General features: G+C 25.6%; 1 protein-coding gene across 1 annotated transcript; it reads right to left on the bottom strand.

The window, feature by feature from the left end:
* Nucleotides 1-2,159: 2,159 nt before the first annotated feature.
* On the bottom strand, nucleotides 2,160-12,740 carry LOC145831760 (bystin-like). Its single transcript, XM_082939089.1, has 10 exons — nucleotides 12,604-12,740; nucleotides 11,236-11,364; nucleotides 9,371-9,545; nucleotides 8,387-8,529; nucleotides 7,377-7,457; nucleotides 6,444-6,566; nucleotides 5,396-5,541; nucleotides 4,240-4,366; nucleotides 3,545-3,633; nucleotides 2,160-2,565 (listed from the first exon to the last, which is right to left on the bottom strand). Exons 1-10 carry the CDS (start codon nucleotides 12,724-12,726, stop codon nucleotides 2,415-2,417), a joined length of 1,287 nt encoding a protein of 428 aa, XP_082795215.1. The 5' UTR covers nucleotides 12,727-12,740; the 3' UTR covers nucleotides 2,160-2,414.
* Between the last annotated feature and the right edge of the window lie 3,283 nt (nucleotides 12,741-16,023).

Consider the following 16,023-nt stretch of genomic DNA (forward strand, 5'->3'; position numbering starts at 1 on the left):
GAATTTTGACTTTTTTCAATTAACACTAAACCAAAGAAATGAAAAAAATTTAAAAAAAGTATTTGTATAAAAGCTTCTAAGGTGTTTTTTAACAGTAGATGTCGACCTTAATTTTGACAAAAATTTAAGCATTTTTCTAGGCTTTTTTAAACTTAAAAAAAAGAAAACTTTGGCTACATTTAAGCTTACATAACTTTTAGTATACTTTAAGCAGAACAGAAATAAACCTAGTTTTTAAAAGACGAAACCCCGCTCTAAACAATTAAATAAAAAAAAATCCTTAACTGTTTAGTCGCGAAAATAGTAAATGGCCACTTGCCAGCCCACTGTGCGAGGTGAAGGCTTCTTACTAAACAGGATGTTTTCATTCACGAGTCACAATAAATAATTTTAAAGTTATACTTTTCTACAATGGACAGCTACACACAACTGTACAAAAGCAACAAAGTAAGTGTTTTCATTATAATTTTATTTTCTTATTATAGTTTATTCTATGCTTCTAAGACTTTTGTTGGTCACTTTAAAAAAAAAAAGACAGAGTGTATTAAGTAGCAAGAAAATATATATTATAAAACACATTTTTTATCTACAATTAAATGAAAACTGATTGCAGTATTTAATTTAACACGTTCAAATTGAATTTTATCTACAAAAGTTGATTTTTAGGAAAAGCGCTTTAACGGCCAGAGATTTTTACTTTAAGGGTAAAAACTACGACTTTTGTAGACATTGTTTTGCAAGTAACTTCTTTTTTATTTTATGATAGATATAGTACAGACAAATATTTAGACATAGTTGTCAACAATTGAAGAAGTGTCTCACAATTTTCATCAATTCATGATAGTTCTAAAAACTTTGTTTCTAACATACGCCCGATAAATAACCTGGAGTTGTAAAATTTAATTCCACTGGCACATTTTTGTGTTTAATTGTCTTTTAGAAACTTTTTCCTAAATTAAATATAGAGCCTCATTTTTTTCAATTAACACTCAAACCCTTCACTCATAATTTTTTTTAATTTTATACAGGCAAAATATTAAACTGTTAGGTTTATGACAAAAAAAAATAAGTTTTTTGTCTGCAAGTAGTTATGGTACGAGTGTGAAGTTAGCTAGGTAACGTTTTTCAAGATTTTTTTTTAAATGTCCAAACTTTAGACCCAGTTATTTTCCTTAACTTAATAGCTAAATAAAAACTTTTTTTCTAGAGAACGTTTATTTGCTTTAATTTAAAACAAAAATTCATTGGATTGGGGTATGACTTTTAGTGTGGGGCCCCTTAGAAAAAAAAAGAGTTTTGTTACCAATTTTTACCAAGCTCGAATTTAATAAAAAATATTTTTTCTTTTTTTAATATTTATATTTACTTTTCAATAAATACCGTACAAAATTTTTTTCCAACTGCTAATATTTTGTACTATTTGGCCATATTCCGAAACTAGGATTTCTGGAATATGGCCAAATAGTAGAAAATATTAACAGTTGGAAAAGAAAAATGTTATACAGCATCTATTGACGGATAAATATAAAAATTAAAAAAACAATAATAATCTTCTATTTTATTTTTTTATTAAATTCGAGCTTAGTAAAAATTGGTAACAAAACTCAATTTTTACTAAGGGGCCCCACACTAAAAGTCAAACGCCAATCCATTAGATTTTTTGTAATTAAAGACAAAGAACCGTTGTATAGAATAAAAAAAAAATTATTTAGCTATCAATATAAGGAAAATAATTTCGTCTAAAGTTTGGATATTTTTAAAAAATTCTTGAAAAACGTTACCTAGCTAACTTCACACTCGTAATTATGTTCAATTGTTTAGAACTTTTCAATTATACAAAAATTTTTAATATTTTGCAAAATTTTTGCAAACGAGCATTAAAAATGTTTAAAATTAAAAGATGTTTAGCTATAAAAAACTCGCACTAAACTTAAGATTGGAAAAATATATTAACATTTTTTAAGTCTTCAACACTGAAGCTTTTCTTTTAAATTTGCATATAGTATATATCTTCATTTAATTATTTTTTCATCTTAGATAGTTTAGTCTAAACGATAAACAAGTAAAAGTTGTTTTATATCAAATTCTATGTAATTAAATTTTACTGGACAAAAATAATCAAGATACCACATTTTGTTAACAACACCAATTTAAAGTTACTCAGTTTATTTCAAAACAATAAAATAGTTAATAGCTTTCATTTTAGCTTACATACATCATTTAAGAGTAAAAAGTATTTCTTTATCTCAAAACATGCTTAAAACCATTAGTCTAATTAAATAATTTTCTAATAAAACTCAAATAAATGTAAAAAGAAAAATACAATACTAGATCAGATTTTCTATAATTGTGGACTCAAACCGAATGTGTACTAAAATCTTTTACTAATAATATTTTTAATTTTTCTAAAAATTTTAAAAGTCCATGGTAAGGTCGGGCTGATCTTCGATGTCACGTGATTCGGCATTTTGGAGAATTTTTCTGATCTCTGGCGTTATCTCGCGGTGAGAATGTTTCCTGCATATTTCCAACAATTTCATGCGCTGCTCAGAAGGGATGTCTTTGCTGTGAAGAAAAATAAATTATAAACATAAACTGTTTGTTAGAAACGATATTAAGAGTTAATTAAAAAATTGTTATTAACTTATGTGAGAAACATTGAAATAAAAATTTGAAATAATACAATAACTTTTGTGGTTTGAAAATTTTCAGTTGAGCATTATTAAAGAGGTCCATATAAACAAAAAATGGGATGTTTTTGTAAAAGTTTTTTTGAGAAATCGGTATTATTTACAAAACATAAGATAAGTCAGATACACACATACATATGTTTATGGCATCTATCCTATAATTTTAGTCAGATAAATCGGCAAAAACTGTAAAAATTTATATTACACTAATTTGTTTTACCGATAAACATTACATATTTCATTAATCATAAAGGTTATCCATGTATGTACTATTTATGTTATTAATTATATCACTCTTCTCTGAAAAGTACTATCAAGTCTACTAAGTTGAGGTGTACTTGCTCTAATGAGTTTACTAAAAATAAAATATACTGCTATTTGGCAATGTAGTAAAAGTTTAAACTGCTTAACAGCGATATAAAAACTGAAGTCGTTTTATAACTTAGGTTTTTTAATGATATCTATTATGAACTATTTTACAATTCTGCAAAAAATAAGTTTAGGAACTTTTTTATAAGATCAGTTTAACATAAAATACTGGTAGAGTAATTAAATTAGTACCAACTTAAACTTTAGATAATACTTTTAGCAAATTTTAAACACCCTTTACAAAAGAAATATACACTTTAGTTGAAGCAGTAGGCACAAAGACCAATGTATAAAAAATATTTTTTTTAAACATTAAATTTTCGAATAAAATTATATTTTAAAATAATTGTTACAGCCTATTAATACTACGAAAACTACTTATTTTTAAATAACAAGTCTAGAAACGGCTTAAAAACTGTCCTATAGACGAACTGTAAAACAAAAAAAAGCTAATTATCATTTTTACACAAAATAAAACAACAAACCTGTAAATTTGCACGTAGGTAAGGAAGGACTGATGCCACAATACTGGCATTTTTCTATTGTCTTTTTCAAAATATGCAAAGTAGGCAGACTGTTTGAAATTATTTTTTATAAAGTTGATTTTTTTAATGGTTTACAAAATAATTTTAATTAACTTAATTTTTATTTTTAAGGAATTCAAAATTTCATAAATTTCTAAAATAAAATAAGTAACCTAATTTTTGCTTAATTTAAAAATAAAATAACAAAACTTTTTCTATATAGAAGCCATTACATAAAAAAAAAATCAAGTTCTGTTTAGTGGTTAACCTTATCAATTCTTTCTTTTGTTTTTCTTTAAAAATATACTTATCAAAATTACAAAAAATTCAAAACTTATTGAAAACAGCTACACATTTTTATCGGACTTAATATCGAAACTGAAACTAAAATCTTTTTTATTGGTAAACTCATAAATTTACAGAAAACTATTCAAGTTTTTTTTTTAAATTAAAGGTCTTTTATTTAATTAGCTTTACTCATTTAAATTCACTTTTCTATTTGAATAGCTAGTAATCGAAACTAACCAGTTTTTTATAAACTGTAAAATCATTTAAATACAAACAAACTAATAAAACACTTAAACTAAATAATAAAATTTATAAACAGACTTTAATTTAAACAAAAAAAAGTTAATTAAAACCAACAAATAACTAACAATTTCATCAACGACTTCGAAGGGAAGTGCATACTTTTTACCAATCAAAGTTCTGAGGAAAATTGACTGAGTTCCATTGTATGGATGTCCATTACCAATCAACTGACAGATGTGATATATCGCAAGTCTGTTAATAAGTTAAATATTACAGCTTTAACTCAATAAAAAAAAAATATTACAAAACATAAAGTTATGAGTAAATATCACTTAGCTTGAGCCCACACAGAAAACTTTCAATTCGTTTAACAACATACATGTGTTGCATCAACTAATGCTGTTGCGTGAAAAGACAATATATAACTGATATGGTTTACCCCACGGCTTCCAAAACTCTTTTTTCATAAACAACCCTTAGCAGAAATTTCATTCTTGGCACAAGTCAGTAATTCAATAAACATTCGCCCCATTTATCTGATACCGCCATTTTACTAACAAGCCGATTAAAGCTTCCTGATGGCCAGAACCGCCCCTTTAGAGGCGGGTATTACCCGCTTTGGAAAGCCATTTTGGTTCAAACAAATAAACCTGATTAAAAATGCTTTGTTTCGAACCCTATTTTACATTAACTTCCAAAGCAGGGTCGGGGACCATTTAATAAATTTAGGCGGTTATAAGATGCATTAGGTACAAGGGGGAAGAGTGAATGGTAAAGGGGCCCAAGGGAAGCATAAGACCACAATTCAAAACTTACACTAGATATTCTGGAGCTGGTGACGCAGAGCAAAAAAGTGTTAGGCGTATTTAAGGGTATTTATTTGAAAAAACTTACTGAAAGGGCCATTAAATTCATCCAAAGAGGCGTTATGAAAAAAAAAAGTTTTGGAAAACCTATTTTAAGGTCAACTAAAAACTCAACCTTTTAATAAAAGCTTTAATCTTAAAACTATCATTATTACGCTGTTTAAGCCATATACTTATCTTTAATAAAATAAGTAACCAAAACTGTAAACATGCCAAAGTGTAAGACAGTTGAGCCATAAATTTTCTAGACTTACTTAATTTAGCAAAAAACACCGTATAAAATGTGTAGATAATTTATAAAAATTCAATTTAAATAAAAACACACCAGTACTCGTTTGAATATTAATTCATTTTAAAACTTTGTTTATATTTTTACAAAAAATATAAATTAACAATAAAAAAAAATCAAACTCACGCTCCGGGTGCGGCCTTGAAAGAGGATTTGGCGAGCACGCTCGAAACGATGGTAGCTTCCCTCAGTGTGCAGGAGGGGTCCGAGCACAAGGGGAGGATGATGGACAGCACGAACACTTCCGGTTTCCACATGGCTTTGCGGAGGGCCTGTTGGAAGAATAATTTAATTTTAAGACCTTGTTTCTTTAGCTTTCAGTATTTGTTTATACTTAGCTTTGCACTCCTGAGAGATAATTTTTACATTAACTTTACTCTCTAGAACTTTTAGTGTCGTAAACATTGAACAAATTGAATACATCTAAATTGTATACAAATTGAATTGTGTAGCTTTCTTTTCAAAATATTAAAAATAGGAATGTAAATAATAAACTGATAGTAAAATCAAGTTTTTTACATAACCAAATTTTTTTATGCTCGTTCAGATTTAAACAATTAACGTAAAATTTGACGCAAAAAAATTAATGACATTTTATAATTAGGTTAAAACTATGATCATCAAATTAAGTCACAAAAAAAAAATCGAACTAGCTTAACTTAAAAATAGCAATTGTTAAGCTTGCCAAAAATTTTTAGAACATTTTGTCCAGGTTTTAAAAAGTAACTTTAACGTATACTTCAAATATTGAACTAAATACAAGGTAAAACAATGTCGTTAATATCTAAAGGATTCTACAATGCTACTTAAATTGTTTTTATGAATGAAATTATAAATTATTAGAAAATATTGTAAATGACAGAATTTTCATATCTAATCAAAATTTTATTATCTTTAATGTAAAAATTCAATAAAATTCTAGGCTTTTAGTAAAAATTTATACTTTTCTAGGTTTTTCCAGCATTTCAGGACTATAAGCAACCCTGAATTGTATACTTATTTCAATTTTAAATACGTTTACATTCGTTCTAGCCTTACAAACTGATTAATGTGAACATTTTTGATACAATTATAAAACAACCAGCTTTCAATACAACATCCAGCTTTGTTAAGTTAGTAACATTAAGCATATTTCGTAGACAACATCAAACTATAAAATATTAAAACAACTCACAGTGTGAAGGAAGGGATTGAGTTTTTTAAACTGAGCAATATCGTCCCTGACGCGCGGTAGCAAAATGTTGAAGTTGAAATCGTTGGCCCTGGCTTTGCTGGCAGTTGCAAACTGTCTTGTTGCCTGTATATTCATGTGTGTTATTTAAATATTCATGTGTGTTTTGTATAAGAAAAAAACTCAAGATACGGTAGTTGTTTAACATTTTTAAACTTATGTATAGCTATATTTTTCATTGGCAATAAGTATTGAACTTGGTTTAACAAAACGATTTGAACGTGTGATAGTTAAGTTAAATCCATATGAACTAGTATAAGCAATTAAATTGTAAAAATAGTATTATTAAAGTTGAAAATGTTTTAATTGTTTGAAGGTCATTTATATTATAGCTTAAAGCTTGAAGCTTCAAAACAAAACTTCAGTTTTCGAATATACATTAACACACTTGCAAAAGTGCTTTGATAATTGTATTCAATTTTATTTGGTTTATAATGTATGTTTAATATACTACTGCTTAAACTTGATATCCTTAAAAACATATTATACGTTGCTACAATAAATTATACACATTATTGGTAAAGCTAAAAAGTTACATTACAAACATTACTGAAGCTTTTATATAAAAAGAGTTTGTATTATTAAATTTAAACAACTAATAACAATACTAATAAAACTGTATATTCAATGTTTATTCGAAATCTAAAGTTTTATTTTTAAGCTTTAAGTTATGATACAAATTACCTTAAAACAAGTAAAACAATTTCAACTTCATAAACACTATTATTTTACAAATAAATAGCTCATACTAGTTATATAAACAAGCTCTTTACATTTCAGTAAACTGAGCAATCTTTATTAGACAAACCAAATAACTATATAGATCTCAAAATAAATATTAGTTATCAAATGTTATTAACAAATAATGATACTAACTGCAAGCACAGATGCGGGAGTCCAAGCTTCCGGGTTCAAAACGTCCAAAATCAAATCGTAATCCCTCATCACTTTAATGTGCTGTGAAAATTCGTGGACATTTATCATTTGAATAAATTCATTGACTTTTGTGTATGTGGAAATTCGTGAACATTTATTATTTAAATAAATATTGACATTTATGTACTTTTGTTCACAATATAATTGCAGTTACACTTATTTTTACATTTTGCGAAAATTCGTGAACATTTATGATTTAAAAAAGAATATAATTTTTGTTAACAATATAATTATATATATTTTTCACAAAGTAAGTAAAAAAAACAATTTTAACCCTATATTTATACTAAAAAGTATTTATGAACAGGGTTTACAATAAATCAAGTTTTAAAAGCAACTAAAGATTAATTATGACAGAATATTTTGAAGGAAAGATACTATATTGTATTATACTATTTTATTAAAATTTAAAAGATGTAAGTATTAATTTTGTTTAGTATAAACTACAACATTATGTTTTATTTTCTTTATTTAAATAGAAAAATTATATTATTATTATTAACTTATGTCTCATAAGATTTATTATTGTGTAAAAACACAAATGTAAAAAAAAAGATTTAGGGGTTAAATAGAGGATTAGACAAAAAAACCTCCATATCATTTTTTAAATATACTTTATATTTAGATAAAAGTGAAAAAGTAAATGAAAACAAATTTTGTAGGTGGAAGCCAAAAAAAACCTCAATACTAAGTAAACTTAAGAAACTATAAAGGCGTAATTACTAAGAGTTTATGTAACTTAAGTTCTTAAAACTAAACTTAAAGATAAAATTAATACTTTTAGGTAAAAGAAAAAAGTCTAAATTTAATTTAGGAAACTAAACTATTAAAATGTATGCATGGCTCTCATTACTTTGAGCCAAAAAAAAGTAGTATGAAATAAATCAAAAAATAACCGCATAGCTATGGTTGCCAACAAGTGTTTAAAACTTTATAAGATATCAACAAACTTTGAAGTTAGAAGGCATCTTCCCGGTCCTGTAGTTGGCGAGGAACTCGGCCATGACGGTAAAATGTTCAACTGCCGTTTCGCTCAGCTCTCTCACTTCCTCCTTCATAGCTTCAGTCTGCTCGTCCACTTCCCTTTGCTTCTCTGTTTTTTTATGATTCGGTTGTGAGAGATTTTTAACTTTATTTCACGCCTTACAGTTTTCTAAAATAATTTTGCTACTTCTGTTCGTTATGTACTATTTTTAATTGTTCCTATAAATAACTACTTGTCTCTGACTTTCTCTCAGTGATATTTTAAAGAAAATTTAACCTTATAACTATTTTGCATTTTCAATTCTTTATCATTTCTCTTTATTTTTATGTATTTAAGTTTTTTCTCTTAGAAAATCTATTTAAGAAAAAGTTATCTAAGATAAAATATTTAATTTAATTTATATTTAATTATAATTTCTAAATTGGTTTTTATAACACTTGTTGTAAATTTAAACAAAATTTAACACTTCAATTTATTGCACCTTTCATTTTTTATCATTTCTCTTTATTTTTATGTATTTTTTTTGTTTCAAAACAGCTTTCTTTTTTATTTTAATAGGTTTTATTTATAGGCTTAGTTTAAATGTTAGCTATAGTTTATAAACTAAATATTTGGTTTTTATCACACTTGTTGTAAATTGCAACAGAACCTGAAATAAATTTACTTGTTTCATACGATCACTCAAAATTATTTTATAAGTTTTATCATATAACTGTTGTTATGAGCACAAAAATTATATTTATTTTAAATGTCTAGTTACTAAACAAAAACTTTTATGTATGTATGTAAATTAAAATTAGTGTTTTTCATTTGATGACCACATCTAAATTAACAATAAAAAACATATCTTATATTTCTTCAATATCTTTCTACGAAATAAAAACAATTTAACCAACTTGGTAACTATTTATTAAAATTTTCACACGACAAAATTATTAAAAAACCTAACCTGCTGTTCTTCTCTGGATGAGTTCGCCCAATGTGCACCCCGTCTTCCTGGGAGTTGGATCGATGAAGGGCGCGAGATCTCGCTCATCCTCCTTTGATATTTTCACTTCTACGGCTTCGCCCAACGCCGGAAACTCTTCATTGAACGACTTGCTGGGGTCACCGTGGGATTTAATCTATGGTATTTTTATACAAATTTATTAATTAAGTTTAATTGAGTTAAAGCAGCTGTTACCACAGTAAAATCCTGTTTATCATATATAACAGTAAATAATGCTTAAAAATTTCTATTTGAAAGACTTAGTCGCAATTGTATATTTTGTGTGGAAAAAAGCACAGCTTCTAGTAGCAATAATTAAGCACAAAATGAATAAATGGGGGTTGCCACTGGTTTTTGAAAAATTTCTTCCAAGCTTTCTGAATTTTTTCCAGGTTTTTGAAAGTAACGTTTTTGGGTCTAGTTTTAGTTTAAAATTAAGTTTAAGGCTTATTAAAAACTAAAAATATAAAAAAAGTAGTATCACAAAATTGAAAAAATACTGTAAAGCAACTTCAATTGTGTTTTTGAATAAAAAAATGTTTGGTGTTGACAAAAATTTATCTATATGATAGATTTTCGTCTCAAATCTTTATTATTACATGTAATAATTGATCAAAATTATAGATTTTTCCAGGTCTTTTCAAAAAAATTTGAACTTCAGGTTTTCAGTGTTTTAGACTAAATTGTTAAACTCCAGGTTTTTTCAGGATTCCAGGTTTTGTGGCAACCCTGATATCTGAGAAACATATACTTTAAGAAAAAAATTATTATTTTAATAAAATAAACTGATAAAACTTAAAATTAATTACAATAATAAATTTATGTGGCGAAAAAAGACAGGTTTAAATATTTAAAATATTTTATTTTAATAGACTTGTTTGGGTCACAATAACATTTAATCTAAAAACTAAAATACCAGTTGTTATTTATCCTTTTCCAATTGAAATTAATTTTTGAGATATAAGCAATAAAAGAGAGATAGTCCAACTGACCTTCTATGCGGAAGGTGCAAACTAAAAGCGTAAATGTTAAATGAACTATGAACAGCTTGTATGAAACAGGTTTGTTAATTTATTTCAAAAATAAACAACAAAAAGCTTTTTTTTTATGTTGGTGATGAAGTTTTTAAATCCGCTTCATAAAATCAATAAATCAAAAATCCGCTTCATAAAAGCTGTTTGTAATATTGGTAAAAAAATCTTTATTTAATTTAGAAGTAAAACTTAGTTAAAATTAAGAAAGTAACATTTGAAAAACAAAATTTATAAAAAAATTATGGCTCACTTGTATGTATCAAAAATTTTCTTATATAAGTTTCTATAATAAAAATGTTTAATAATTTTGTATATTCAATCAAATTAAAAAACAGACTTATAGTTATAGTTCACATTTAAAGGTTTCATTTAAAATACAACTTCATTTCATAATGTCAATTTCATAATAAAAAATATTGGAACTTGCTTTATGACTTTAAAACTAGACAAGATTGTTTAAACTTTAGTATACATCAGTTTTTATTTTTTAAATATATAATAACTGTACATCAAGAAGATTTTTAAGACTTTCTGAAACCTTTTCTACTTCTTAAAAAGTTCAAGTTTTATTAATTTTAAGTTCAAGTTTTTAGTTCAAGTTAATTTTTAAAAACAGCTAACTAGTAGATACCATTAAGAACCTAGCTAACGACTAGTATAGAAGAGGGAAGATTTCAATTTTTAACAACATCTTATTTAATTAAACATTTATTCAACAAACATTTTAATTTTATGATTTGCTAAAACTTGTATTATAACCAATTTAAAATTCAAACATCAATGCAAACTAACAAATAAACTAGATCCGGAAGCAGATGGCGTTCCACTCTTTTCAATATCTTCAACCTGCTGTCTTGCCTGCTTCAATATCTTGCTTGTCTGCTTGCTGTCCATTGCACTCGATTTGAATGTCACACCAGCCTGAGTGAAATTTAGTTATACTGTTTAAAATTTACTTTGTTTTAATAAAGATACTCACCAAATCACATTTTATTGACCACTAAATAAAACTTCACAATTAGCTTAAACTTATTAATTTATTTACTGGTTTGAATAATTGTCATGTACAGTCACTCAATCATGGTTTATTACCTACCCTATATGAACTTAAAAGTCATATAATACTTTTAAAATAATATTCAAGGTATGGAATATTTTTGTTTTAAAATATAGTTTTAACATTGATTTTATAAGTTAAACAGAACTATTTGATAAAGACTAATAACATAACTTTAACTTATTACTATTAAGACTTATAAATCAACAAAACACCTAAAATTATTAAATTTTAATGACATAGGGGAATTAAAACTTTTTTCACAATTTAATTCTATTTTATATAGTTTTTACTAAGCTATAAGATGCTTTTAAGGGCATAAAGGGGTAAACACCTTTTTTTGATTTTTATCTTATTTTATATATTTTTTGCTAAGCTACTAAATGCTTTTTACATATTTTAAAAATTCAAAATATTTTTTGAGATATAGCCAGAGGCAACAGTAGGTTCCTTATGGGAGGCGCAAACTAAAACGGCAAAAATAGACTATTTCACTAAAAATCTATCTTCTCCTACGTTTTTTGAGATAACTACCTCAAATTTTCAGGAAATGTTCTTTGATACATTTAGAAAATTCTGTCGGAAGGATTTTTTTAAAAATTAAGAAATAAAAATTTTACATAAAAAATAAACAAAAAAAAAACAGTTTGTTTTGTTTATTTTTTATATAAAATTTTTATTTTTTAATTTTTTTTTAAATCCTTCCAAAATATTGTTAACACAAAAACTACAAAAAATATACTACTAGTATTCTATTGAAACATTCAATTTCAAATAGTCAGAACACTAAATATAAAAGTAAAGCTAACAGTTAGAGTAAAATAAGTTAACTGTTTTTATTTTTAATTTAATTAGTTATAAAACTAATAAAAAATTAACTGGGCCATCTTGAAGTTTATTTGAAAGTTTTTCTAGTAACTTTTAATTTTTACATCTCAGTTATTTTTGTTCATAATGATAAAACAAATTCTACCCAGTTTATACTGATAATAGTTTAACTTTTTTTTTTGATCTATGTAAATAAAATATATTTTATAAAAAATCCAAAAAATGTCCAGGACATAGTAACTAAAATAATGTTTACTTTTATGAACAATACTAACAGTTTTATCCTTCTTCTTTTTAACTTTGAAGCTGGTAGGTTCGACAGACTCAGCAAGACTCATCTTGTGATGTTCTCTTTGATCTTGTCTCCTTTCATTCTGACTCTTCTTGTTCTTTCCCATTTTACTTTATATATTATTTCTAATATAAAAAATTGTGTTAGTTAGTTCAACATAGAATTTCAGAAGTAGTTACTTTTTTTCAACTTCTTTAACTATATCAAAGCTGAAGAATATAAGCTTAAAAATGAACTATTAAATTTCTAAGAAATCACTTTATACCTTTATGTTAATTGTTTCCAGTCATTTTATTTTATTACAAAACATGTGATATAATACTAAATGACAAATTAAAGTGAAAATATTATGGAAAAAGTCAAGGGGACAGAAGGTAAGAATACTTTTTTATACAAAAAGTAACATTGGCTCTTATATTAACAGTAATGTTAAATATTTGTTGTTCTAAATATAAATAATAGTACTACTGCACATTTAAGTATTTTATTAATTACCAGATTTCAGTGGCAAAAATAAAACTATTTTTAAATAAGCTCTTACATTCCAGTAAATTGAGCGATTTTTTCATTTAAGACATATAACTATAAAATTATAAATAAACAAATATAATAGCTTATATAAATCTATAAATCTGTACTTCTATAATAAAATATTTTAGATTTAGTACAACTATTTATTTATTATGAGGGTTATTCTTCAAGTCAAAAACTGTCTTGAGTTGTTTTCGATTAAAAAACAAAACCTCAAAATAAATAAAATCAAGTTTTTCAACTAAATTAGTCATAAAATAACAAATCATTGAAATTAATCAAACAAATTTCATTCAAAAGTTAGAAAAAAAACTGGTCTGGGTTTTAAAAAATTTTAAATCTACCTTGCCTTTTTAAAAAAAAAAAACCAAAACCATCCTGAGTCAGAGAAATAATTTCAAAACAACCTAGTTATTGTGAGTGTGTGGCACCTGTTTATTTAGTTGTTAAAAAAAAGTAAATTTACTTAAGGACATAGGGGAAGTTAAATCACTTTTTTCACAATTTGATCTTATTTTATATAGTTTGTACTAAGCTACAAAATTTTTTTTAGAGTTTAAAAAATGAAAATAATTTTTGAGTTTTAGCAGATAAAAGTTGCAGGCAACATAAGTTCCTTTTGGGAGGTGAAAACTAAAACTACAAAAATGGACTATTTCACTAAAAATCCATCTTCTCCTACAGTTTTTGAGATACCAACCTAAAACTTTCAGGAAATATTCCTTGCATTATTTAAAAAATTCTGTCACAAGAAATTTTAAAAATTTAAAAATAAAAGTTCTATATAAAATATAAACAATAAAACAGTTTTTTTCTTTTTTTTTTGTTATAAATATCTTTTTTTTTTTAATTTAGTTCCAACAGAATTTTCTAAATATTGCATAGAAAATTTCCCGAAAATTTATGGTAGTTATTTCAAAAAATGTAGGAGATAGATTTTTAGTGATTTCTAGTTATTTGCCATTTAGTTTGCGCCTCCCATAAGGAATCTATTGCTGCCTCCAAAAAAACTGTTTTTTTTTTTTGGCTTTTGTATATTAAGTTTTATTTTATAATTTTTTTAAAATTCTTTCAACAGAATAGAATTTTCTAAATATATCAAGAAACATTTCCTGAAAGTTTGAGGTAGTTATCTCAAAAAGCATAGGAGAAGATAGATTTTTAGTGAAATAGTCTATTTTTGTGGTTTTAGTTTGTGCCTCCCATAGGGAACCTATTGTTACCTCCGACTTTGACCAGTATATCTCAAAAATTATTTTTAATTTTTTAAACCTTATTTTGTAGCTTAGTAAAAACTGTATAAAAAAAAAGTCAAATTAAAAAAAAAAGGTGTTTACCCCCCCCCCCCTTATAAAATATGACACTATTGTTGTTTCTTTCATTTTATAAAACTTCCTGTGCTCAAAGAAAGGTTATCAAGTCAAATATATGTTAACGTTAAAATAAATGAAACTGAAGTACATGTTTTTGTTTTAACAGCATTTTTGTTTGCTGTTTCTTTTCTTTGTACAAGTATAAAACATGTATTTATTACAAGTTTTTACAAGTATTTATTAAGATTTATAGAATTTCCTTAAATTCTACAACATAAAGAAATCAATTTAAGACCTTAATAAATATATTTTATGATCACAACAAAAATATATGCTTATTTTTGTCAAAAGAGCTTACTTACAGTGTTAAGTTTATCAAACATGAACAATATATTTAACTTATTTCAGAAAGAAAAGTACAAGAAACTATGGTCAATGGACTTGATGCTGAGAAAGATCTTTTTAAATCAAGGTGGACCCCCATGACCTAAGCAACAAAATTATTCAGACTTCAAAATTTTACATTTTTAACATAAAAAACCTAAAACATAACAAACAAAAAAGCAGGAAAAAATTAACAGTGTTAATCAGTTTTCAAAAATCCCTTTAAATAATCTACTTGCTTTCATTTCTTTAGTTCTGGGTTGCCAAATGTTTTTTGAAAATTTTCTCTTGGTTTTCTGAATTTCTTCCAGTTTTTTACAAAAAAAAAGTTTTTTGATTTATTTATAATATTAAATAAATTTACGGTAAAAAAATGTCTTAGATAGTTTGACAACATTAAAAAGTTATTCTAAAACTACTTAGAAATGATTTCTTAATCAAACAGTTTTTATTTTTGTACAAAAATATTTTATCTTAATGCTAGATTTTTTGTATTAAGTCAAAGTTTCATTATTTGACATGTAAAAATAATTCAAATTCTGATTTTTTTTAGTCGTTTTTGTTTAAAATTACAGATTTTTTTCAAAAGTTCTTGAATTCCAGGTTTTTTTCACCTAAAATATCAAATTCAAGGATTTTCCAGGATTCTAGGTTTTTTGAAAAATATTGTTTCAACCTAGGTTGTTTAAACTATATTTTAAAACATGAATCTTTTTCTACAATATGAGCAAATCTCTTTTTTTTTATAAGTTTACATTAAGGTTTTTACATTAACTTGTATATTTGTGTTCTTTTAAATGCTGGGTTACCACTCCTTAAATCAAAAAGTCAAGCTTTAGTAACGAAAATCTAGCCTGAGTTACATCAAATTAGCATGAGTTGTAAGAAAATTTAAAAAAAACACTAGTAGGAGCTAAAAACAAAAAAAAACTGTTAGTAAAGTTTAAATATCTATATTAAAGTTATAGAATATCTAAGCAAAAAACACAACTTGTAAAAAAAAGATTTTAGTCGTTAAGTCTGGCTAAAAATATAGAAAAGAATGCTATAACTAGTCTAATATATTTGCAAATAATTTCAAACAAGCCAGAGTAAGCCTGAGTTTTTCAAAAGATTAAAACTAGTTATCCTGAGTAGCCTAATTGAGTGGTTACCCTCATCAGATTCCAGCATAT

Source organism: Thalia democratica, chromosome 3 (assembly GCF_965202585.1).
Source record: "Thalia democratica chromosome 3, ktThaDemo2.hap1.1, whole genome shotgun sequence".
In the NCBI taxonomy this organism is placed as follows: domain Eukaryota; kingdom Metazoa; phylum Chordata; class Thaliacea; order Salpida; family Salpidae; genus Thalia; species Thalia democratica.

Excerpts from the sequence above, each read along its gene's own strand:
- LOC145831760 (XM_082939089.1), bottom strand. The coding sequence starts at position 12,726 with ATGGGAAAGAACAAGAAGAGTCAGAATGAAAGGAGACAAGATCAAAGA. Across the intron at positions 6,567-7,376 it reads CTCCCGCATCTGTGCTTGCA|GCAACAAGACAGTTTGCAAC; the intron begins GTTAGTATCATT and ends ATGAATATACAG. Across the intron at positions 5,542-6,443 it reads TCAATCCCTTCCTTCACACT|GCCCTCCGCAAAGCCATGTG; the intron begins GTGAGTTGTTTT and ends TTCTTCCAACAG.